The sequence below is a fragment of the Chionomys nivalis genome, chromosome 8 (genome assembly GCF_950005125.1).
Source record: "Chionomys nivalis chromosome 8, mChiNiv1.1, whole genome shotgun sequence".
NCBI lineage: Eukaryota > Metazoa > Chordata > Mammalia > Rodentia > Cricetidae > Chionomys > Chionomys nivalis.
Genome location: NC_080093.1, coordinates 20,776,722 through 20,801,307, shown reverse-complemented (window position 1 = coordinate 20,801,307; position 24,586 = coordinate 20,776,722). Strand labels below are relative to the sequence as shown.

The 24,586-nt window shown below is 38.0% G+C and overlaps 1 protein-coding gene across 3 annotated transcripts in view; it reads left to right on the top strand.

The window, feature by feature from the left end:
• The window catches only part of LOC130879190 (cytochrome P450 2C27-like), a 32,355-nt gene extending 11,891 nt beyond the window's left edge, over positions 1-20,464 (top strand). For 2 of the 3 annotated variants that reach the window (XM_057777433.1, XM_057777431.1), the window contains 4 exons: positions 10,973-11,114; positions 15,696-15,883; positions 18,791-18,932; positions 20,083-20,464. In XM_057777433.1, coding sequence (XP_057633416.1) covers positions 10,973-11,114; positions 15,696-15,883; positions 18,791-18,932; positions 20,083-20,264 — 654 coding nt within the window. In that variant the 3' untranslated portion in view covers positions 20,265-20,464. The remainder of the gene's footprint in view (positions 1-10,972; positions 11,115-15,695; positions 15,884-18,790; positions 18,933-20,082) is intronic. The other variant, XM_057777434.1, reaches the window with a different exon arrangement.
• Positions 20,465-24,586: the final 4,122 nt, after the last annotated feature.

Below are 24,586 nucleotides of genomic sequence, written 5' to 3'. Positions count from 1 at the left end.
CATGATAAAGCACACCACACCACTACTGATCACTCCTTTCCCTTCAGACCATCTTTAGCAGTTGGTAGTGTGGTTTCTGTATGTCTAGACTTGCCTACAACAAATGGATCATCTAAACAGACTCAGTATATGTGGCATCCAATTTCTGTTTTCTTGCACTTGAATGAAATCTTGGACATTCATCTAAGTTTACCTTGTTTCACTACTTCCTCCTTTCTTTGCAGCAAACTTCATTTTATGCATTAATAGCACAATGCACTTATTCCTCATTGATGGATATTTGTGTTATTTCTGTCTGAGGCTTCTCTAAGCTATATTTATGAACATATGTTGACATCATATCCTCTGACTATATCTCCAGATCTGGGGTTTCTGAGTCAAATAATAATATCTTTATGGTTTTATTTTTTGAGAAACTGCTTAAAAATTCACATTAATATAGTATTTCATATCTATGAGATCCCCTATTTTCCAAATAGCTGGCAGAATTTGTAATTTTGAAATTTAATTATTAACAACAATTCAGTTAGTATGAAGTGGTACCTCATGACTGATTCTATTTGTATCTCCTTAACAAACATTGAGAATGGACATCTTTTATTGTGCTGTTTTGCTTTATCCTGTCTTCAGAGAATTTTTATTCTAATATTTTTGCCCATTGGACTGCTTGCTGCATGGAGCCATACAGTAATGTATTTATGTAGGTAGAAACCTTTCCACATAAATGACATGGAAACATATTTCCATCCTGTAGGTTGTCATTTGCACATTCTTAGTTATGTCCTAAATGCATTAGCATTCGTTATGGGTGAAGTCTTGTTTATAGGTTTTGATGTTTTGATCTGTAATCTATGAGTACAAATCATAAGGAATGAGGATTATCCTTGTCCAGGTTTCTTTACACTTCTAGCATCCTTTCTTTTATGTAGGTATTCTGCTGTTCTGTCATCATCTGATAAAGACTCTTCCTTTAGATGGAGCAGTCTTGGAACTCAGTCTTAAAACATTGGCTGTAGGTGTTTAGGTTAACTCCTTGCTATCAAAGCTCTATTGGTATTGATATTGATTTGTGTGTCAATACTTCATTACACTCATTACTGTAGCTCTGCAATAGGATTATTAAATAATCATTCTATGTTTGATATATTTGTTTTTATTTTTTTGCAATATTTCATTAATTCTATGAGAATTTCATGAGATGTAATTTGAACATTATCCTCAACTTTCATTACCTTCCTCTCAATCCTCTTAACTCTTCTTACCAAACTTTGTAATTTCTTTTTTTCTCCATTTCAGCCTTGAGTCCAATGTCTGTTGTTCACCTAGCCTCAGGCCTGACATGTAACTAAGCTACTGGGGGGCACATTATTGTAGGAAATTCACTACCCCTTCACAGGAACTAATCATCTAGAATTGGGGTTTCATATTTTCTCCCCATACTTTATGTTGTGTTTTTATCTGATGGAACCTACACAGTTTTGGGGCAGGCTGTCACAGTCACTGTGAGTTCTCATGTTCATCTGTCATTTTGTGTTCAGCAAACATGGATTCCTTGATGTTACTGATCACAGATGATTTACATTTCTGCCCCCTCTTCTTCAAAGATCCTTAAACCTTCTTGGGAGGAGTGTGTTCTTGGTGCGGGACATTGTCTATATTCTGTCAATTATATTTTAAAAAAATGCTGATTGGCCCATAGCCATGCAGGAAGTATAGGCAGGACAACCAGACAGGAAGTAGAGGCAGATCAATGAGAACAAGAAAATTCTGAGAAGAGGGAAGCTCCCTCTACAGTCCTGTCTAGACACAGAAGAAGCAAGATGTGACTATGCCGCTGAAAAAGGCACTGACCCATATGGACAACACAGATAAGAATAATGGGCTAATGTAAGTTAAAAGAGTTAATAAGAAGTCTGAGCTAATGGGCCAATCAGTTTATGATTAAGTAGACCTCTTTTTTTTTAATTTTTTTATTCTTTTTTAATTAAAATTTCCAACTGCTCCCCGTTTCCCATTTCCCTCCCCTCCTCCCAAATATTGCCCCCTTCCCCCACTCCCCTCCCCCTATCCCCACTCCTCTTCTCCTCCCCCCACTCCATTCCCCCTCCCTCTCGATACTGAAGAGCAGTCCAAATTCCCTGCCCTGTGGGAAGATGAAGGTCTTCTATCTACGTCCAGGAAGGTGAGCGTCTAAACAGGCTAAGCTCCCACAAAGCCAGTTCATGTATTAGGATCGAAACCTAGTGCCATTGTCCTTGGCTTCTCATCAGCCTTCATTGTCCGCCATGCTCAGAGAGTCCAGTTTCAACCCATGCTTATTCAGTCCCAGCCCAGCTGGCCTTGGTGGGCTCCCAATAAATCAGTTCCACTGTCACAGTGGGTGGGTGCATCCCTCGTGGTCCTGATTTCCTTGCTCATGTTCTCCCTCCTTCTGCTCCTCATTTGGACCTTAAGAGCTCAGACCGTCGCTCCAAATTGAGTCTCTGTCTCTACCTCGATCCATCGCCAGATGAAGGTTCTAAGGTGATATGTAAGATATTCATCAGTATAGGATAGGGTCATTTCAGGTTCCCTCTCCTCAGTTGCCCAAGTTACCAGCTGGGGACATCTCCCTGGACACCTGCGAACCCCTCTAGAGTCAAGGGTGGATACGGGAGCAGTGAAGTATATATCCTAACTAAGGGAGCCATCTTAGGGTTGGCAAGAGACTTAAGTAGACCTCTGTGTGATTTCTTTGGGACTTAATGACTGCGGAAATGGAACAGGACAGAAACCTCAGTCAACATAATATGATTTAGAGTTGATCAGGACACAATGCTTTATTCTGTGTACATTGAGTCATTGGGTGTCTCTGTATTAATTGCCATCTCCTGAAAGGAGAAGTTTCTCTGATCAAAAGTAAGATATTTATGTTCTATGAATATAGTAATAAGTCATTAGGAATCATTTTATTTTTTTTTTATTTTTTTTACTTATTTATTTATTTTTATTCTTTTTTAATTAAAATTTCCACCTCCTCCCCATTTCCCATTTCCCTCCCCTCCTCCCAAATATTGCCCTCCCCCCACTTCCCTCCCCCTATCCCCACTCCTCTTCTCCTCCCCCCACTCCATTCCCCCTCCCTCTCAATACTGAAGAGCAGTCCAAATTCCCTGCCCTGCGGGAAGACCAAGGTCCTTCTATCTACGTCCAGAAAGGTGAGCGTCCAAACAGGCTAAGCTCCCACAAAGCCAGTTCATGTATTAGGATCGAAACCTAGTGCCATTGTCCTTGGCTTCTCATCAGTCTTCATTGACCGCCATGCTCAGAGAGTCCGGAATCAACCCATGCTTATTCAGTCCCAGACCAGCTGGCCTTGGTGGGCTCCCAATAAATCAGTTCCACTGTCACAGTGGGTGGGTGCATCCCTCGTGGTCCTGATTTTTTGCTCATGTTCTCCCTCCTTCTGCTCCTCATTTGGACCTTAAGAGCTCAGACCGTTGCTCCAAATTGAGACTCTGTCTCTACCTCGATCCATCGCCAGATGAAGGTTCTAAGGTGATATGTAAGATATTCATCAGTATAGGATAGGGTCATTTCAGGTTCCCTCTCCTTAGTTGCCCAAGGTACCAGCTGGGGACATATTCCTGGACACCTGCGAACCCCTCAAGAGTCAAGTCTCTTGCCAACCCTAAGATGGCTCCCTTAGATAGGATATATACTTCGCTGCTCCCGTATCCATCCTTCCTATATCCCAACCATCCCAATCCTCCGAGCTCCTCCCATCCTCCCCTTCTCATATTTCTCATCCCATTTCCCCTTTGCCCCATGCCACCTCACCCGCAAGTTCCCAGTTTTTGCCCTGGAATCTTGTCTACTTCCCCCTCTCCATGCGGATGACTATATGATTTTCTTTGGGTTCACTTTCTTATTTAGCTTCTATAGGATCACACATTATATGCTTAATGTCTTTTATTTTATGGCTAGAAACCGATTATGAGTGAGTACATCCCATGTTCCTCTTTTTGAGTCTGGGATACCTCACTCAGGATAGTGTTTTCTATTTCCATCCATTTGCATGCAAAATTCGAGAAGTCATTGTTTTTTACTGCTGAGTAGTACTCTAATATGTATATATTCCACACTTTCTTCATCCATTCCTCCATTGAAGGGCATCTAGGTTGTTTCCAGGTTTTGGCTATTACAAACAATGCTGCTATGAACATAGTTGAACAGATACTTTTGTCATTTGATGTGGCATCTCTTGGGTATATTCCCAATAGTGGTATTACTGGATCTTGGGGTAGGTTGATCCCAAATTTCCTGAGAAATCGCCACACTGATTTCCAAAGTGGTTGCACAAGTTTGCATTCCCACCAGCAATGAATGAGTGTGCCTCTTTCTCCACAACCTCTCCAGCAAAGGCTATCATTGGTGTTCTTGATTTTAGCCATTCTGACAGGTGTAAGATGGTATCTCAAAGTTGTTTTAATTTGCATTTCCCTTATCGCTAAGGAGGTTGAGCATGACCTTAGGTGTCTTTTGGCCATTTGAATTTCTTCTGTTGAGAATTCTCTGTTCAGATCAGTGCCCCATTTTTTTTATTGGGTTCATTAGCATTTTAAAGTTTAGTTTCTTGAGTTCTTTATATATTTTGGTGATCAGACCTTTGTCTGTTGCAGGGTTGGTGAAGATCTTCTCCCAGTCAGTGGGTTGCCTTTTTGTCTTAGTGACAGTGTCCTTTGCTTTACAGAAGCTACTCAGTTTCGGGAGGTCCCATTTATTCAATGTTGCCCTTAATGTCTGTGCTGCTGGGGATAAACGTAGGAAGTGATCTCCTGTACCCATATGTTGTAGAGTACTTCCAACTTTTTCTTCTATCAGGTTCAGTGTGTTCAGACTAATATTGAGGTCTTTAATCCATTTGGACTTGAGTTTTGTGCATGGTGATAGATATGGATCTATTTTCATTCTTCTACACGTTGACAACCAGTTCTGCCAGCACCATTTGTTGAAGATGCTCTCTTTTTTCCATTGAATACTTTTAGCTCCTTTATCAAAAATTAGGTGTTCATAAGTTTGTGGGTTAAAATCAGGGTCTTCTACTCGGTTCCATTGGTCGACTTCTCTGTTTTTATGCCAATACCAAACTGTTTTCAATACTGAGGCTCTGTAATAGAGTTTGAGGTCAGGGATGGTAATGCCTCCACACGATCCTTTATTATATAAGATTGTTTTGGCTATCCTGGGTTTTTTGTTTCTCCATATAAAGTTGATTATTGTCCTCTCAAGATCTGTGAAGAATTTTGATGGGATTTTGATGGGGATTGCATTGAATCTATAAATTGCCCTTGGTAGAATTGCCATTTTTACTATGTTGATCCTCCCTATCCAAGAGCAAGGGAGATCCTTCCATTTTCTGGTATCCTCCTCAATTTCTTTCTTCATTGACTTAAAGTTCTTGTCAAATAGATCCTTTACTTCCTTGGTTAGGGTTACCCCAAGATATTTTATGCTATTTGTGGCTATCGTGAAGGGTGATGCTTCTCTGATTTCCATCTCTGCTTCCTTATCCTTTGTGTATAGGAGGGCAACTGATTTTTTGGAATTGATCTTGTATCCTGCAACGCTACTAAAGGTGTTTATCAGCTGAAGGAGTTCTTTGCTGGAGTTTTTGGGGTCGCTTATGTACACTATCATATCGTCTGCAAATAATGAAAGTTTAACTTCTTCCTTTCCGATTTGAATCCCTTTGATCCCCTTATGTTGTCTTATTGCTATTGCTAGAATTTCAAGCACTATATTAAAGAGGTATGGAGAGAGTGGACAACCTTGTCGTGTTCCTGATTTTAGTGGAATAGCTTTGAGTTTCTCTCCATTTAATTTGATGTTAGCTGACGGCTTGCTATAAATAGCTTTTATTATAGTTAGGAACGACCCTTGTATTCCTAATCTCTCTAAGACCTTTATCATAAAGGGATGTTGAATTTTGTCAAATGCTTTTTCAGCATCTAATGAAATGATCATATGGTTTTTTTCTTTCAGTTTATTTATATGATGGATTACATTGATAGATTTTCGTATGTTGAACCAGCCCTGCATCTCTGGGATGAAGCCTACTTGATCATAATGGATAATTTTTCTGATGTGTTCTTGGATTCGGTTTGCCAGTATTTTATTGAGGATTTTTGCGTCGATGTTCATGAGTGAGATTGGCCTGTAGTTCTCTTTCTTGGTTGTGTCTTTGTGTGGTTTTGGTATCAGAGTAACTTCAGCTTCATAAAAGGAATTTGGCAATGACTTCTCTGTTTCAATATTGTGAAATACATTAAGGAGTATAGGTATTAGGTCTTCTTGGAAGTTCTGGTAGAATTCTGCATTGAAGCCATCTGGACCTGGGCTTTTTTTGGTGGGGAGGTTTTTTATAACAACTTCTAATTCTTCGCGACTAACAGGTCTATTTAGATTGTTCACCTGGTCCTGGTTTAACTTTGGTATATGGTACTTATCTAAAAAAGTGTCCATTTCTATAACATTTTCCAATTTTGTGGCATACAGATTTTTGTAGTAAGATCTAATGATTCTCTGAATTTCCTCTGAGTCTGTGGTTATGTCTCCCTTTTCGTTTCTGATTTTGTTAATTTGCGTATTCTCTCTCCGCCGTTTGATTAGTTTGGATAGGGGTTTATCAATCTTATTGATTTTCTCCATGAACCAGCTTTTTGTTTCATTGATTCTTTGGATTGTTTTCTGTGTCTCTATTTTGTTGATTTCAGCCCTCAATTTGATTATTTCCAGTCTTCTACTTCTCCTAGGTGAGTCTGCTTCTTTTTTTTCTAAAGCTTTCAGGTGGGCTATTAAGTCTCCAATGTGTGCTTTCTCCGTTTTCTTTAAGTGGGCACTTAATGCTATGAATTTTCCTCTTAGCACTGCTTTCATAGTGTCCCATAGGTTTGAGTATGTTGAGTCTTCGTTTTCATTGAATTCAAGAAAGACTTTAATTTCTTTCTTTATTTCTTCCTTGATCCAGGTGAGGTTCAGTAGTTGACTGTCCAGTTTCCATGAGTTCATAGGCTTTCTAGGGATAGCATTGTTGTTGAATTCTAACTTTAATCCATGGTGATCTGATAAGACACAGGTGGTTACCGATATTTTTTTGTAACTGTGTAAGTTTGCTTTGTTACCGAGTATGTGGTCTATTTTCGAGAAGGTTCCATGAGCTGCAGAGAAGAAGGTATATTCTTTCCTATCTGGGTGGAATGTTCTATAGATGTCTGTTAAGTCCATTTGATTCATTACCTCCCTTAATCCTCTTATTTCTCTGTTAGGTTTCTGTTTGATTGACCTGTCCATTGGTGAGAGAGGAGTGTTGAAATCTCCTACTATTAGTGTGTGTGGTTTGATGACTGCCTTGAGTTTTAGTAACGTTTCTTTTACATAAGTGGGTGCTTTTATATTAGGGGCATATATATTCAGGATTGAGATTTCATCCTGGTGAATTGTTCCTGTTATGAGTAAAAAATGTCCATCTCCATCTCTTTTGATTGATTTTAGTTTGAAGTCAACTTTCTTAGAAATTAGTATGGCCACACCTGCTTGTTTCTTAGGTCCGTTTGCTTGATAAACCTTTTCCCAGCCCTTTACTCTGAGTAGATGTCTGTCTTTGTGGTTGAGGTGTGTTTCTTGTAAGCAGCAGAATGTTGGATCCTGTTTTCGTATCCAATCTCTTAGCCTGTGCCTCTTTATAGGTGAGTTGAGTCCATTGATATTAAGTGATATTAATGACCAGTGGTTGATAACTCCGGTCATTTTTCCTTTCTTTCTTTCTTTCCTTTGGTAGTAGAGTTTGTGTGTTTCCCTTCTTCAAGTTGTGCTGGTGAAGGGTCTTTAGATGTCTGAGTTATTGTGGGCATTGTTGGACTCCTTGGTTTGTGATTTCCCTTCAATTACTTTCTGAAGGGCTGGATTTGTGGCTACGTATTGTTTAAATTTGTTTTTATCCTGGAAAACTTTGTTTTCTCCATTTATAGTGAACGAAAGCTTGGCTGGGTATAGTAGTCTGGGCTTGCATCCATGGTCTCGTAGTTTCTGCAGTATATCTATCCAGGACCTTCTGGCTTTCATGGTTTCCATAGAGAAATCAGGTGTAAGTCTGATAGGTTTACCTTTATAGGTAACTTGACCTTTTTCCTTTGCAGCTCTTAATATTCTTTCTTTATTCTGTATGTTTTGTGTTTTGATTATTATATGACGAGGAGATGTTTTTTTTTGATCCAGTCGATTTGGTGTTCTGTATGCTTCTTGGACCTTCAAAGGAATATCTTTCTTAAGGTTGGGAAAGTTTTCTTCTATAATTTTATTAAATATATTTTCTGGACCATTGAGCTGTACTTCTTCTCCTTCTTCTATCCCCATTATTCTTAGGTTTGGTCTTTTTATTGTGTCCCAGATTTCCTGAATGTTTTGTGATGAGAATTTGTTGGTTATGCTGTTTTCTTTGATGAGAGTGTTTATTTTCTCTATGGTATCTTCAGTGTCTGAGATTCTTTCTTCTATCTCTTGTAATCTGTTGGTGGTACTTGTCTCTGTAGTTCCTGTTCGTTTATTCAAATTTTCCATCTCCATCCTTCCCTCGGTTTGTGTTTTCTTTATTACTTCCACTTTGTTCTTCAAGTCTTGAACCGTTTCCCTTACCTGTTTGATTACTTTTTCTTGTTTCTCTTGGTTTTCTTGGGTATCTTTGAGATATTTATTCATTTCCTCTACCTTTTTGTTTGTAATCTCTAATTGGTTGTGGCAGTTTTTCACCTCCTGTTTAAGGTCCTCTATTATTTTCATAAAATTCACTTTTGAGTCGAATTCTTCTAATTCTTCTGTATTAGGGTTTAGACTTCTCATTTCGGGATTCCTGGATCCTGGTGATGTCACGTTGCCTTTCAAGTTGTTGGGGGAATTCTTGCATTGGCGCCTGCCCATCTTTTCCTTCAAATGGAGCCAGGAGAGGCCTGATGTCTTGGACCAGTCTTTGCTGTGACTAACTCTCTAGGTGTATCTCCTCAGTGTAGGGGCAGGAACCGTTCCCTTCCAGGTGAACTCCTCAACACCAAAACATGGATGCGTGGTATTCCAATGACCCGCGTAAAGAAGGCCAAATGCAAGGGGTCGGGCGGGGTCCAGTAGAACACAGGCGACACTGCAGTACAAGCTGGAGGTGCCTGCGCTCCCTTTCGGGGGTTGCTGAGGCCTGCCCGCTGCTCTGGTTGGGTAGCCTTAGTGTAGGGGCGTTTGTGCTCTCTACCGGGACCGTCCGCCCCAGGATAGTACACACTCACCCGTCCCGATGAAACTTCTTGGCACCTACACAGGAACTCCTGGATGCCCCAATGAGCCAGGGACTAAGGGAAGTAGGGCGCAGGCAGAGCAGGTCCAGCAGATCACAGCAGAGACTGCAGCCCCAGCAGCAGGGGCCCGCTTTCCCTGGCGGGGACCTTGAAGCCTGCCCTCTTGTCAGGGACTCACTGCTCTGGGTTGGTAGCCTTAGTGAAATGGCAGGAAACTGTTCCACAGCTAAGGACCTTGCAGACAAGGCAGGTTTGGGGGTGGGGGTGGGGGCGGGTGTGTAGGAAAGCAAGCCCTGCAGCAGGAGCTGGGGGAGGGGTGTTTGTGCTCTCTACCTGGACAGTCCGCCCCAGGATAGCACACACTCACCCGTCCCGATGAAACTTCTCGGCACCTACACAGGAACTCCTGGATGCCCCAATGAGCCAGGGACTAATGGAAGTAGGGCGCAGGCAGAGCAGGTCCAGCAGATCACAGCAGAGACTGCAGCCCCAGCAGCAGGGGCCCGCTTTCCCTGGCGGGGACCTTGAGGCCTGCCCTCTGGTCAGGGACTCACTGCTCTGGGTTGGTAGCCTTAGTGAAATGGCAGGAAACTGTTCCACAGCTAAGGACCTTGCAGACAAGGCAGGTTTGGGGGTGGGGGTCTAGGAATCATTTTAACACTATGCACATTAGTCTATTAGAGTAATAGATTTGACCACCAATTCATAGACACATAACAGTGACAGATATGGGTCTTATGTAACATGGTGGGTCTTAGGCCCAATCTGGGCTTATATCCAAAGAATATCAGCATAAGAAAAGGCACCTGTACATTTGTGTTTGTTTCCTGCTGTGTTTCTCAAAATAGCTGAGGTAATCAATCTAGAAGTCATCAACGGATGGATGGATGGATGGATAAGAATTGTGGGATACACATGCAAGGATATGTTACTTTTCAAAATAAGAGAAAAATTTATTAATTAATGCATTAAGATTGAATAGGTTTATTTAATTCAAGGACAAAGAATTTTATTACAGACCCATTTAGTTTAATAAAGAATACTCAGAGATAGAGTCAAATGTCTTCCACTGTTCTTTATCAAATTGAGAACACAGGCCTTCAATTTTATGTATCTACCTGTATATCCTCAAATTAGACCAATGTCACATTCTTCCTCTTACAGTTTTGAGAGGACAGAATACATAATGAATAAAATGTTTCCTTTATGTTTTTAAAACATGAGATTACAAAACTGTATATGTTTAAGTGCAGATAATCAAATCATTGCAAGAGTTAGGCTAGTCAGGAATTTAGGGTGAAATCGAAATTTATGAAAATCTGTGCCACAGACTTTGAAATTATTTGTTAATTTCTTCTCTATTCTACATTCAAGCATCTTTGTTGGCAATAAAATAAAGATTTTGTTGAAGTCTTATTATTAAAAAACTTGCTCATAAATAAAACATCATGCCAAATTAACTAGACCCAAAATCTATACGACTCAGTACTTCTATACAGTTAGAATAACCATTAGGAATGAATGTTATGGAGTTTTATTTAAATTTTACACTTTCAGTAATAAATATATAAATTTGCTTGAAACTGTAGAATCATTGTAATCAGATGTTCTGATAAAAAATTTATCAGATTATTGCATCAAATTATTCTTAGGAAAGCCACAATCAACAATCGGAATTTACACTTGAAAATCTGGCAGTGACTGTGTTTGACCTGTTTGCTGCTGGGACAGAGACAACAAGCACAACACTGAGATATGCTTTACTGCTCCTGCTGAAGCACCCTGATGTCACAGGTGAGGACACAGGTGGTGACCACAGTGTTCCTATAAGATGCTGGAAAGACTCTGCTAGTGTCCTGTGCATTGTTTTTCTTATAGAAGTCTCAGTCCTTCATCTTCTATGCCATTCACTGACTGTAATAAACAGCATGACTGAGAGAAACAGACTGTAAAACAAATAATCAAATTCTAGTAAGTGTCTGAGATTTCCGGAGGGTAATCTGAAATAGGCGTGGCCAGCATACATTGTCCTTTGGATACATGTCCTTTTATTCTTAAGTCATGTTTTTAGGTCAGCTAAAATCTTTTAGTTTTCTTCTTTCATTCTTATGAATCAAACTTTGGGATGGAGAAAATAAAATTCACTTCACTGAAGCCTAGACTTTACTGAGTCTGGTTGGGATAATGTGCATTCTGAGAAGATTTCAAAATATTTAGATTCTCTAGTAAGTTTTTTGATCAATGTAGAAAATGTAGATTAAGAAATTTCATCAGTTCAGAAGTCCATTTCCTTAAACTTTTGTTGAATAATGATCTTTTCAACTGTACCAATAGTACACTTTTCTTTCGCACTGTAGTTTAAAACAGATCGACTGGTCCAGCACATACAAAACACACCCTCCCTTCTGTGCCCAATACAAGATAAAAGCACAAACGTGAATCATATTTTTTAGGATAGGAAGAGATAATAACAAGCAGCTAAGAATGCTTCACTAAATTAATAAAACATTATTATGAGGGATTAGAAAAATATAGAACAGGAAAGATGATCTTGAAACATAAATGTTAGTTGAACATGCATGAAGTAAGACACAAAAGCTGTGAATCTCTATCTATAGACATGTAAAGATTCTGGTTCCAAAGCAACAGCAGCTTAAGAAGAGAACAAAGTTAAATATAGGATGCTGGACTTGCTGAGGTTCCCTTCCTATTCCCATTCATCATATCACACCCTTCCAGGAAAATAAAATTCTTAAAAGAAACTAAATGTTAGAAGCTCTTTCCCTAATACCTTGATGATTGACAAGGAATGAGCAATGCATAGGGATGAAAGCAGAGGCTGGCAACATTTGAGTCCCAGAATTCTAGATCTTAGAGCCCCTTTTATGCCTTGTTCCATGAATGTGAGCAGTGGGGTCACTCATCCAGACAAAAGGAATAAATCAGGACTCCTTATTTCTCCAATATAATAGAAAATATTTTTCATGTATTTACCACAATGGATTGAACACCAATCCAAGACATAGACTCATGGTGTTTTCAGGACTGAACAGAAGCACGGAACCCTTCAGGGAAATACTTGAGTCACACATAAACTTTTCTCATTGAGACTAGACCAAAATTCTCAAAATCATCTGGCTTCTTTTGTGTTTATAAAATAAAAGACAGAAGAAACCTCTAGGTTAACCATAAGTTTTGCTCAATTTTCCATTTCTTCAGGAAATTTGAGAGATCATATTTTATCCTATTATCTGAAGTAAAGTAACAGGAAGTCATAAGATCCAGGAATCTGAATAGCACTTGTCAGAGGGTAAGAGTATCATAGAAGTTGTTGGGTACCACCCCTGGGAAGTTCCCAATTCAATATTTACCATATGGGTGCTGTAGGTATGAACACAAAAAGGGAATGAAAGAGAAACAACTGTAGAGTAATGCTCTGTTAATTGAGAATATATTCCCAGCATTTCAAAGTATCTACTAAAATTTCCAATAAAATTATAACTCAAAAAAGGAAAATTACAAATAAAATATTATCAGCTATAAGAATGCTGCTAAAATTGAAAATAATCATATTTCTATGCTAATGAATAATATTTATGTAATTTTAATTAATCTAACAATTATTGGTATCACAAAGTATTATGATTCAATCTGCTGTTTTCCCCTTTTAGTGAAAATGGATTTTTTTCACATAATATATCATGATTATGGTTTCTTCTTCCTCTACTCCTTCCTGAAATTCCCACCTTCTCTCACACCCAGATACCTTTCTTTTCTGCTTCTCATTAGAAAATGAGCAGTCTTCTAAAGAATAACATATAAAGTAATATAATGTAATAGATATGATACAACAAAAAATAACACATTAGAATTAGACAAAAGAAAGGGAAAGAACTCAAGAGAAGAAATAGGAAACAGATGTCATTTCTTTTGCACACAAAGAATCCCACAATAACAGTAAACTAGAAGCCATAATGTAATGCAAAGGCCTATTGAATACCTGTACAGGCTCTATTCATGCTGCCTTGGTCTCCATGAGTGCATATGTCCTTTGATTATTTTGATTTTAGAGAGCCTTTTATTTTTAATACTCTCCATCCCTTCTGGTTCTTGCGCTCTTTCTGCCTCCTATTCCACAGTGTACTCTGAGCACTGAGGGGAGGAATTTGATGGAGACATTCCATTTAGGAATAAGTATTCTGCAGTCTTTCATTCTGTGCATAATGCCTGGTTGAGGGTCTCTGAACTTGTTGCTCTCTGCTGCAAGATGAATATTCTCTAGAGATGACTGAGCAAAACGCTGATCAATGAGTATAGCAGAATGTCATCAGGAGTCATTTTATTGTTATAATTTTTGTTTTAAAACAGAAGTGTTTGGTTTTACCCTAGGTCTCAGGGCTATCCATTCTCCCATTATGGCCACCCAAGCAGTGTCAAGAATGAACTTGATATCATGGAGTGAGTCTTAAGTCAGATAAGTTCTTGGTTGGTTTTTACCACAAGTTTTGTGACACTATTGCCCTAGCATATCTAGGAGGCAAGACACCATTGTTGATAAAGAATGTGTGGCTGGGTTGGTGGTTACATTTCTCTTTTGACAGTAAGCAGAACATATTTCTCTACCAAAGATCCTGGAACATATGGGTGAAGGCCCTTTGAGGACATTGACTTGACTTCTAAATGTTCACAGTTTTGTACAATGAGACCTTGCTATCAATTTTGTAAAGCAACCTATTGTTTTGACAATAGCCTGGATTGTTTGGAGATTTTTCTGGGAACTCCTTTGATCAAAACTCAATTAGAAGTAACCTAAAGCTGGTATTAGAAGTTTCAGTTGGGGAAAAGTGTTGTTTAGTTGGGGCTCTGCCTCGCCATTATATTATTTGGCTATTACATTAGATGACATTTCTGCTGTATTAAGATTCCATACATCCAAATGAAGTTTAAATGTCTCTACCTGTATTCCAACTTCCATGCCTCTCTCTCTTCCCCACTTAAGACCTTGATTCAAGCACCACATCCAGTACATCCATAAACATCTATTCTATCCCCCTTCCTAACAAGCTCTATCTGTCCTTCATCTTCCCTTACTTTATACCTAACTTTAGAGGTTCTACAGGTTGTAGCTTGGTTATCATTGATTTAATGGCAATGTCTAAGTTTAAGTGAATGCATATAATTGTCTTTGTGTGGTGTGGGAAGTCCTTCTGTATATGTGGTACTTTTACTGGTTAATGAATAAAGAAGCTGTTTTGTCCATTTGATAGGGTAGAATAGAGCTAGGCCAGGAAGACTGAACTGAATACTGGAAGGAAGAAGGTAGAGTCAAGGACATGCCATGTAGCCCCACCACAATGGACAGAAAATTGCTAGTAAGCCACAGCCATGTGGTAATACATAGATGAATAGAAATGGGTTAAATTAATATATAAGTGCTAACCAATAAGAAGTTAGAGCTAATAGGCCAAGCAGTGATTTAATAATACAGTTTCTGTGTGATTATTTGGGGTTGAGCAGCTGTGCGGTTATTTCAGGGAACAAATTAGCAGCCTCCTACAACAAATTGAAACTCCAATATGTGCTAGTTAAATCCACATAAAAACTGAGAGGGCATGCAAAGGAATTCTAGACACTAAAATCAAAGTTTACCTGCATTTTTTTTTTTCGAATTGGCTCTGCTTGCTGGCAGCATGCCACAGCTTCTTTAAGAGAGTCTTCCTGATTCAGTGGTTATAAAAGAAAAATAAACAGGCAGTTTTGAAATGGCGGCTTTCTGCGTCATGCTGCCAGCAGAAACTCTGACTCTTTCAGGAGGTCCGGCTATGGAGCATTTAAATGGGGCTTGTGAACAGAGTGCTACAACTTGCTTAATGGCATCGCAGATCTACAGAAACCTGACCCTAGATCTGGGGTTGAAAGAATGGCTCTCAGAGGCAATGAATGGATCTCTGACATGTTGGACTGGGCAGAGACAAAAGGCTAAGCAACATTAGTCCCAATAATGGTGCTTAACATTCTAAGAAGCACTCCTGGACAAAAATGGATTTCAGATACACAATAGGACAGATTCAGACATAAAAGACCCCAAATAATTATATTGTTTTATTTGATATTTTAATTAATTATAGTTTATTTTTGTTTGGCTACTAAATAATAAATATATCCTGATCTATCATAATATCTGCAGAGGATAATGATATAAATCCACAACAGAGCATTTCTGTATAAATATATGTTTAAATAATTTTATCCATGAATGAAAAATGCACATTTACACTTATTTTGGAATACCCACATAGTGCTGTCTATGGCCTGACATTGTGTCAAAAATGTTACTTTTCTCCTGTTTTTCCTTTTGTCACTGTGATCAAATAGCTAAAGTCCAGGAAGAGATTCACCGTGTGGTTGGCAGAAACCGCAGCCCCTGCATGCGGGACAGAAGCCACATGCCCTATACAGATGCCATGATTCATGAGGTCCAGAGATTCATCAACCTCATCCCCACCAATGTGCCCCATGCAGTGACCTGTGACATTAAATTCAGGAACTACATCATCCCCAAGGTGAGCTTGTCTCTTCTCTGCTTCGCCTCCGTGCTCTTGATGCTCGCGGGTTCACAGTGTTGTTACAGTCCTCTGAGTTATCTGGTGCTGCTGATGGCTTATACTGCTTCAGGATGAGAGGGGCAGCTCTACTGCAGGTACAGATAGAACTGGTAATGGCACTCCCACATTTGCTCTCTCTTCCAAATACTGTTCGGCAAAGTTTAGGTATATCTGTTTGAAAGTCCATAGTTTGACAATTTTCCAAAAGTCTTTTCTGAATTTGCATCATTATGAGAAAAAAACCTCCAAATTGGAAAGAATTGATATGCTGGATTCTTCAATCATCAATAAGGTTATATCTTTCAATCATTTATTTATGATGTTTATGTCTCTGTCCTGTTTCTTTTCATTGATGTAGTCTGTAAATGTCTTTTCAGAGGTCTCCTAAATGGTGAATATCTTTCTGTTATTATTTCTCCAGTGCTGCCTCTACTGTTCTTTCCATTAGCTTAATAGAATCAATTTATGTAATCATTGGTCTTAATTTTATCTAAACATATTAATTTTATTATTTCTAACAACATATCTGTAAACGTATGTGAAATTGAAGGTGTTATGTGGGCTAATACTTTTCTATATACTTTTCATATTCCTGTGTTCTTAGTTTGTCTTCAGTGTAATGAATTGTAGGATAGTGATGAAGAGACCTGTTTTTAATGGCCATCATTTATCTCATTTATGATTAGGATGAAGAATAGTGACTTTAATATCTCCCTATCAATTTTGAGGTCCTAGGATACACTGATAGTTGTGTAGATCAGATGAAAATATTGATCTGATTTAGTTAATGGTGTATGAGATATTTTATTGTGGAGCCAATTAAGAATGAACATGGTCCAGGAGCACAGATATTCACTTTGAGATGAATATTATTCACAAAAGTTGGTACATTATTTTCAAAATTGTTCTTTATGTCTATTTTATGGTTCTATGTATTTTTTACTCTTGATCATCGACTGTAGATGGTATAAACACATATTTATAATGGATTCCTCCACTGCACATTGCTTATAGCTTCTAGTTTAAGAAAATTCTCTTCATAGTTTTTCTTCCTCAAATTTGTTAGAATTTTTATATTAAAACTAAACTTTCACCTTAAAGTGAGTTTAAATTGTTCCCTGATGTCATTATGACTTATTTCATTTCTGTGGCCACTTAGTGCTGTTTTGAAGACACCACAAACTACAGAATTTTTATAGTAATAATTTCATTCAGAAAGGATAACATTGCTCTCTCCTGGGATTCTTCTATTTTTGGATGAGGTAGAGGTGTGGGACAAATGATATTAACTTTGTAGTTACTAACATCATGTGTAGAAGATAGAACTTATTTTTCCAGATGGCAGTAGGTTTTCTGTATGATAACAGTCTTAGTATATGGGTTAGTGTATCTGTTTGGCTAAGGGACAGTCTCAAGGTAAGAATGTTGAGGTCTGTGGTTAATTTACAGAACTTGGTTATGTTTTTATACGTAGAGCCAACTAAATAAATATAACAAAGGTCAAGATAATAACAGCATATCTCCTCATACCTTCCTAGGGTTTAAAGCCTAGTTTGATGAGAGTGTTACATCAGCTAAACTAATACTTTGCCATTCCTCTCCTGCAGGTTCATGACATGACAGGTTTCTTTGGAATCTAGTCTAGGAGAATATTTTATTCTTGTACTTTATGAAACAACCAAGTTGTTTCATAGCTGATTCTACATTCTGTAAAATAGGATAAGTGATTTCTTAGGTTAAAATAGAGCCAGTGATCTCATCAAAACAAATAGGATAAGAAGGAATTGATGATCTTTGCCATAATTGTTCAGGCAGATTTCAGCCTTTCTAGGTCAAGAAGATTGTGCTGCCCCTTTAGAAACTCTCATTGCAACAGAGAAGCAGTCACGGGCAACATGTAATAAATGATTATAAATATACTATGTTCAATGCCTATTGACACTAGAACTTAATTTTCACATAATTTACACATATCGGAAATAATATTTTTAGTTTCAAATTTTTAAACATATTTAGAGTTCCTTTCTAATACATGTGGCAGCCTTGAAAAAGATTTGTAGACCACATTCCTAGAAACTTTGAAATGATATGAGATTAGCTTGTGTACTAGTTAAAGAGAACTGGCCTGTACCAGTTCCCAGCAATTTCCATGTGACTTCAGAAGTTTTATTGATTTAGCTGTCACCAGATCATCTTACTTTCATCATACTTGTTTTATTTTATTGCTTCCCTCTCCTCCCATTTCCATTTCTTCCTTTTTTCTCCCAAAGTGTCCTCAGCCTGTATTTCTGTCACATATACATATGTGCATTTCTATGTTTGTGTTTGTTCATTGATATAGATAGATTATATACAAGACTGAACACATCTTCTCTGGCACAGAGCCCTACATTTTCTTTCTTATAAATACAAAGATAGATTCTTTAAGTGAGAAAAAAATAGTGGCCTTTGTCTTTCCATCTTCCTTATTTTACTTTATGAATGTTCCCCTATTCTGTTCAAAACACTCAATGAATTTTTCCACTTGGAACCTGATTCACATGAGGGGTATGTAGATATATGTGATGAACTGGAACAGTCAGTGTTCAGAGAAGCATGAGTTCAATCTAAAGGAAAGGGAGAAGAGGCTCAGAAGTTTTAGTCCAAGTACTCATGTGAAATGTCATTGAAGTCACATCAGCTACAACACTGTGCCTTACCTCACACTTCTCCCTGATCCTTAACTGCTCTGCCTGTTGAACTGTCCCTGCTGTTCTTTGTACTTAATCGCAACTATGGAGCAGAAGGTAAATCTGGATGTTTTCCTGATTTGTCTTAGCTCTATGATTTCTTTTTAACTTTGTTTGTTTCTGTGTTTTGTTGTAGGGAACAACGATAATAACATCACTCGCATCAGTGCTGAATGACAGCAAGGAATTTCCCAACCCAGAGATATTTGACCCTGGCCACTTTCTAGATAAGAATGGAAACTTTAAGAAAAGTGACTACTTCATGCCATTTTCAACAGGTAATAGAAATTCATTTCCATGGATCCAGGGACATGAGGATCTGTGGAGACTTACATAGTGGCTCCCTAATGGCCAGTGATCAGGAGTATGAATTTCAGTGTTTATTCATGTCATGATAAAGAGACTTTTTCTCTGTCAAGTTATCAAATTGAGGCTTTAATTGTTCATCCACTGTTAAAAATGCAGAAAGTTAGAGTATAGGGTGTTTGTATTTTTCCTTTAGCTACGTCACAGAAATACCAAAGAAAGCAAAGGTCATTTACACTTTATTCACTCACTGTGAAAATGGAGATGTCAATCAGGTCTTCTTTGCTGTATCACTCACCTCCATTCTAAACTATGTAATTACAAGTCTCCCAAAATACTGAAAGCTAATGAAGTGCCCCAAGTGCACTTGGTAAACACATGAATGAATAATTCTTCTTAAATTTCAGTTAAAGTAGGACAATGAGAAAGACTCCCAGATCTCTGGGTTATTGGGAATATCAGTACATTTAACTCTCCAAACTTATATATTAGTGCAAAAATGTTACAACATTCTAATAATTGATTTTCAATTTTTTTGTTCTCTCGACATTCATGAGTAGGGAAGAATCATAAGAAAAAATTACTTACCATTAGTTGAAGTTTATGATTAGATCAGAGAGTTTTCACTCAGTTCAGCATGACAGAAACATCAAGACCATCATGAGATGCTGGAGATATTATAGATATTGCAGGACATTCTACACAGATCAATGGTAATCCTGTTCCTTCTTATTTAGGATGAGAGTAATGGATATTGTGTCCACATCTGTGGTGTGTATTCTACTTTTGGATATGCAGCTTCCATCCTTGGTTTTGTTATTTTTGATAATTAACACAGAATTCTTCTTCCTCAGTCTTCTAGAGAGTCCGAATACAGATATGAACAACCACATCTAGTTAAAAAGTAATTTTGAACAATGTATTTCTTAATAGTATAGGTTAATTGAGAAACAAATATGTTCCAGATTTTTCTATTTACCGAATTAATTGTCCTTTTAGGTGGCCACACATCTATCCATCCACCTAGTAACTTACCCTTCATTCAAAGTCTTAATTACAAATGCAGTGATTCTCAAATTTTACAAATAAGATTATAAAATTTTGATTTTTTTTGTCCCCTAGGAAAACGGATTTGTGCAGGAGAGGGCCTGGCACGAATGGAGCTGTTCCTCTTTCTCACCACCATTTTACAGAACTTTAAGCTGAAGTCTCTAGTCAAGACTAAGGATATTGATACGACCCCAGTGGTCAATGGATTTGCCTCTGTGCCACCCCAATACCAGCTCTGCTTCATTCCTGTCTAAAGAAGAACAGATTGCCTAGCCCAAGCTGTATTGTTTTCTATAATTCTCCTCTAGACCTTCATTCACCTCCTTCCTCATCAAAGACAAGATGTCCTTCCATTCTCTCATGTATTCCATTCTGTCACTTCCCAGGAAACACCTGTTAATCTTTTGGCAACTTGTGGAATCACAGTAGAAATATATTGCTATATTCTATTCTCTGCAACTGTGTTATTATTTCTTTTGCTAATGTGTATCTGGTCTTTAATTAAAATAGAATTTCACTGCCAAGTAATGTAATGAGAGAATTCATGGTCATTTTCTTCTGTATGTTTTCAGTAATAAATAAGTTTGATTTGTGCACCTGTTTTTACACTTGCTTACAATTTATGTAAGAAGTGAAATAAAATAGAGTTCCCAAAACATCACGTTGGTCCACATATCATGAAGCATAGAGAATGTAAGAGTGAGTGCTAGAGAGATATTTTATTAACTGAAGTGCTTGCCACTCAACACTGAAGACTGAAATCCAGTCTCTGGCATAGACATAATGGCAAGGCATAGTGGCCTGTGCTTGTTGTACCAACACTAGGGAAACAGAACAAGAGATCCTGGGAGCTTACTAGACATTCAACCCAGCCTAATTAATGAGCTTTGTTTCCCAGTGTTATATCTGAAAACAAGCTTGTCAACTCCCAAGAAACAACGCCCAAGGTTCACTTCAGACTTCCACATATGCGTATGTACATGCACATACATTCCCTTTCATATAGGCACCTGATTTTGCACACACATGCACACATTCACAGACATACATGAAATACAGAATGTGAAGAGGAAGGTGGTATCAAGGCTTTTTAGCTGAGCATCACTTAGACTCACTAGAAGTATTTGTATTTGAAACAAATAACCAGTGTCCAGGAGAAGCTCCTCTTAGAGGACAAGTCACAGGGAGGAATGCAATTGCGCGGTCAGGTCATGCCTTGCTTTGCTTTAGTGTTAATAAAAGGAAAACTTTTAAATATGCTTTTGTGTTGATGTTCTTAGGTTAGAACTGAGCATGCATTTTGTTTACCTATTGCTATCCATAAGCTCCATGTACATCCCTTCTCATCCCAAAAGAATAATGGTCCCAGGATGAGTCCCATTTCTATAACTTCCAGATGCCTTATTCCCTTCCCACTTCATTCCAAGTAATCTAATGGGAAGTGACATTACTGATTATCCCTTCCCTAACTTAATCTTAGGGAAGTCACTTTGTCTGGAATTGCTAATTCCTACCTTGGGTTCTACTGCAGATTTATGTCTGCACATACATTAGTACACAAGCACACACATTCACAATGCTATTTGATCTATAATACAGATTGTTGTGGTACAAAATGTGACCTTTGGTTAAAGTGGGTCAAAGTCCTAATATTATATACATTTATGTATTTTCCTAGTAAAGATGTGCTGCACCCTTTACTCCACTATTCTCAGGCCTTTAAACCTGCATTCAAACTTGCCACCTGTTTTTCTGAGTATTTGTGTTGCAGTCAGATTACATAGGAAATATCAGTTATAAGACCGTGTGTAACAATTGTTTTAATAAATTAATTCTCATTCCTCTATTATCTTTAGTCTCTCTATCATCCCCCCTCTCATATATGTATGCATTTTGTCTCTCCTTTCTATGTCTGTCTATCAACTTCTGCTTCTTCTTCTTAAGAGACCTGAGTGTAGTGTCATTTCATTTTTATTTTAGTAAATAAAGATTGTCTGATGTTCAGGAAAAATAAAACAGCCATACTGGCTACACTTACAGACTAGGCAGCAATGATACACACCTTCAATTCTAGTAACCACATTGACACACACATTTAATTTCAGTGGCCATACTAGATTTCCATGGAAACCAGGTGGTGGTGGTATGCTCACTTAATCACAGAACTAAAGAGATTATAAAATGGAAGGAGACGGCTCTCAATATCAGTCTCAGTCTGAGGCAAACTTTGTCCTATGAGAATTACCTAAGATGAACCTCAGGACAAAGGATTTAAAAGAAATCTCATTCATTTTAAAAAATCAAGGATGGAATGAGTAAATGACTCAGTGGTTAAGAGCATTGAATACTTGGTCGTCTAGAGGTCCCGCGTTCAATTCTCAGTGCCTACTTCGTAGTTTTAACCATTTATAATGGGATCTGACGCCCTCTTCTGGTAGTAAGTTTACATGCATAATATATATCAAGAATTTAAAGTTTACAAAAAGACATAAAGAAGAAGCTCATGAACTTAAAGAGAAGGAGTTAAAAATATAATCTACACCTGAGTGGTTTCCACAAAAAACTAAACAGAAACCTGGTGAAAATGATCAACAGGAGTTGAAAATATAATTCAAATATAATTCAATCAGGAGATGGAATTACTGAGGAATAGAGATGAAATGAATATGGAACTGGAAAGCACAATAAGCAAGTAGAAAATTCAAGGGAAAACCTGACAAGATCATTAATAAATCAGAAAACAGAATGCCAGGACAGAAAGATACAGAAAAAGAATAAGACAAAATAAGAAAAGAATATGAAAAAATAAAAAAACATAAAATGAATATGTAGAGAATGTGAGATTGGATTTTTGAGTTATAGGAATAGATTAGGGAGAATATTCATAGATCCGTGGCATACATTAGATCTCCAATAAAAACATAGAAAACTTCCCCAACAATACAAGAAGCACACACAACACCAAAAAGAAAAGATCAGAAAAGACATTTCTCACAGCATGTCATGGTTGGAAAACTAAGTATATAGAACATAGAAACAGCATTGAAAGGTATCAGAGAAAAACACATATCATATATGAAGGAAAATCCATCAAAATAATGGAGGTTTTCTCAATAGGAATGTTGAAAACCAGAAGAGCTTAGAGCAATGCATTCCAAATCTTAAAAGAGCACAGCTGCCAATCTAGAGTAAGTATGTAACAAAACTGTCTCTCACAGATGGAGGAAACAATGCATGGTATGTATAGCCTAGAGTGTTTATCCTTCATTCTGTTCTTTTCCCAGTAAGTCTCTTGGCTGACCTTGTGGCAATTAGCCAGGTACTGCTAAGGGTGTCTACGTTTCCCAGCTAAAAAAGTGAAGTGCTTCAGGAACAGGGTTGCTATGTTATATTCCAACGGACATATGACTTCTCTGCCATGTAAGTCTGGTATCTCTGTGGAGGATGCTCACACATATATTCCTGAATTGGGTTTTAAGAATGCTATATTTTGTGTTTATAATAGGCATGGGGGGGGATAAAAAAGTTGCAAAGAGTAAAACAACAAAGTACAGCCAGTGGTGTAAGGTGTGTCTGTCCCATGACTGCACAGGTTCCCCCGTGATTCTAAGGGAGGTCTAGAGGCTCCATCTGTAAGCTCTGATTTGAGCACAGGGACATCAGTCTCTGCCTGTCATATCTCACTGAATAGGAGCAAACACTGAAACCAGTGCAAGATATCTCTGTTAGTTCCACCCACCCGGTATAGATTTACTCTCTCTTCAGGTCACAGGGAGTTGAGGAGGGTGGTGGTGACAGTTCATGTTGTTCCAGAAGGTCAATATGCAGATACACAAAGGGAATGGGGCAATGAAGTGTTATCACAACTGGTTCAGTACAGGTTTAGAGTCCAAGGCAATGACTTTTCCCTTCCAAATGTATCCACTGCTCCTGAATAAACTAGGGAAGTAGATGCGACAGAGATATGCCTTGGTTCCTAAATTCTTCAGTATAACTTTTCTTTCTATTTTACCTAGGTTGGGCATTATAGATTCTCACTTGGCTTTCTTAGTTCTTGAACTTGGTCTAAGAACACCTAATTGAATATTGTGTCTGTAGGAATATGAACACTGGAGAACCTTATTCTTCACTCTTTGAAAAGTTGTCTGAATAAGTCACAAGAACAGTCAACTAGAGTAGCACAGATTCATAAAATGATAAAAATATTAATTACAAACTCGAAAACACACTGATTTCAGAACATACCTATGAAATATTTGAACAAATCTCTGTATTCCTTCTACTCTTACCTCTTCTTTTCATTTTTAAAATGTTGAATTCAAATTTTTTATAAGTGTTAAAACAAGGTAGATACTTAAGATACTGGCAATACAACCATTTTCTTTATTTTAGTTGTCAGATCCCACCATGTCAAAAACGTATTGTTCTAGAGGATTTTGCTTGTGGATGTTACTTCCTTGAAAGAGGAGGTAAACGTGAAGGCTGACTGACTGCTTAGAACTGCCACAATTCCATCAAATCTGCCTTGCAAACCTCACAACTTTGCAAACCTTTACACACTGTCATTTTAGGGTGG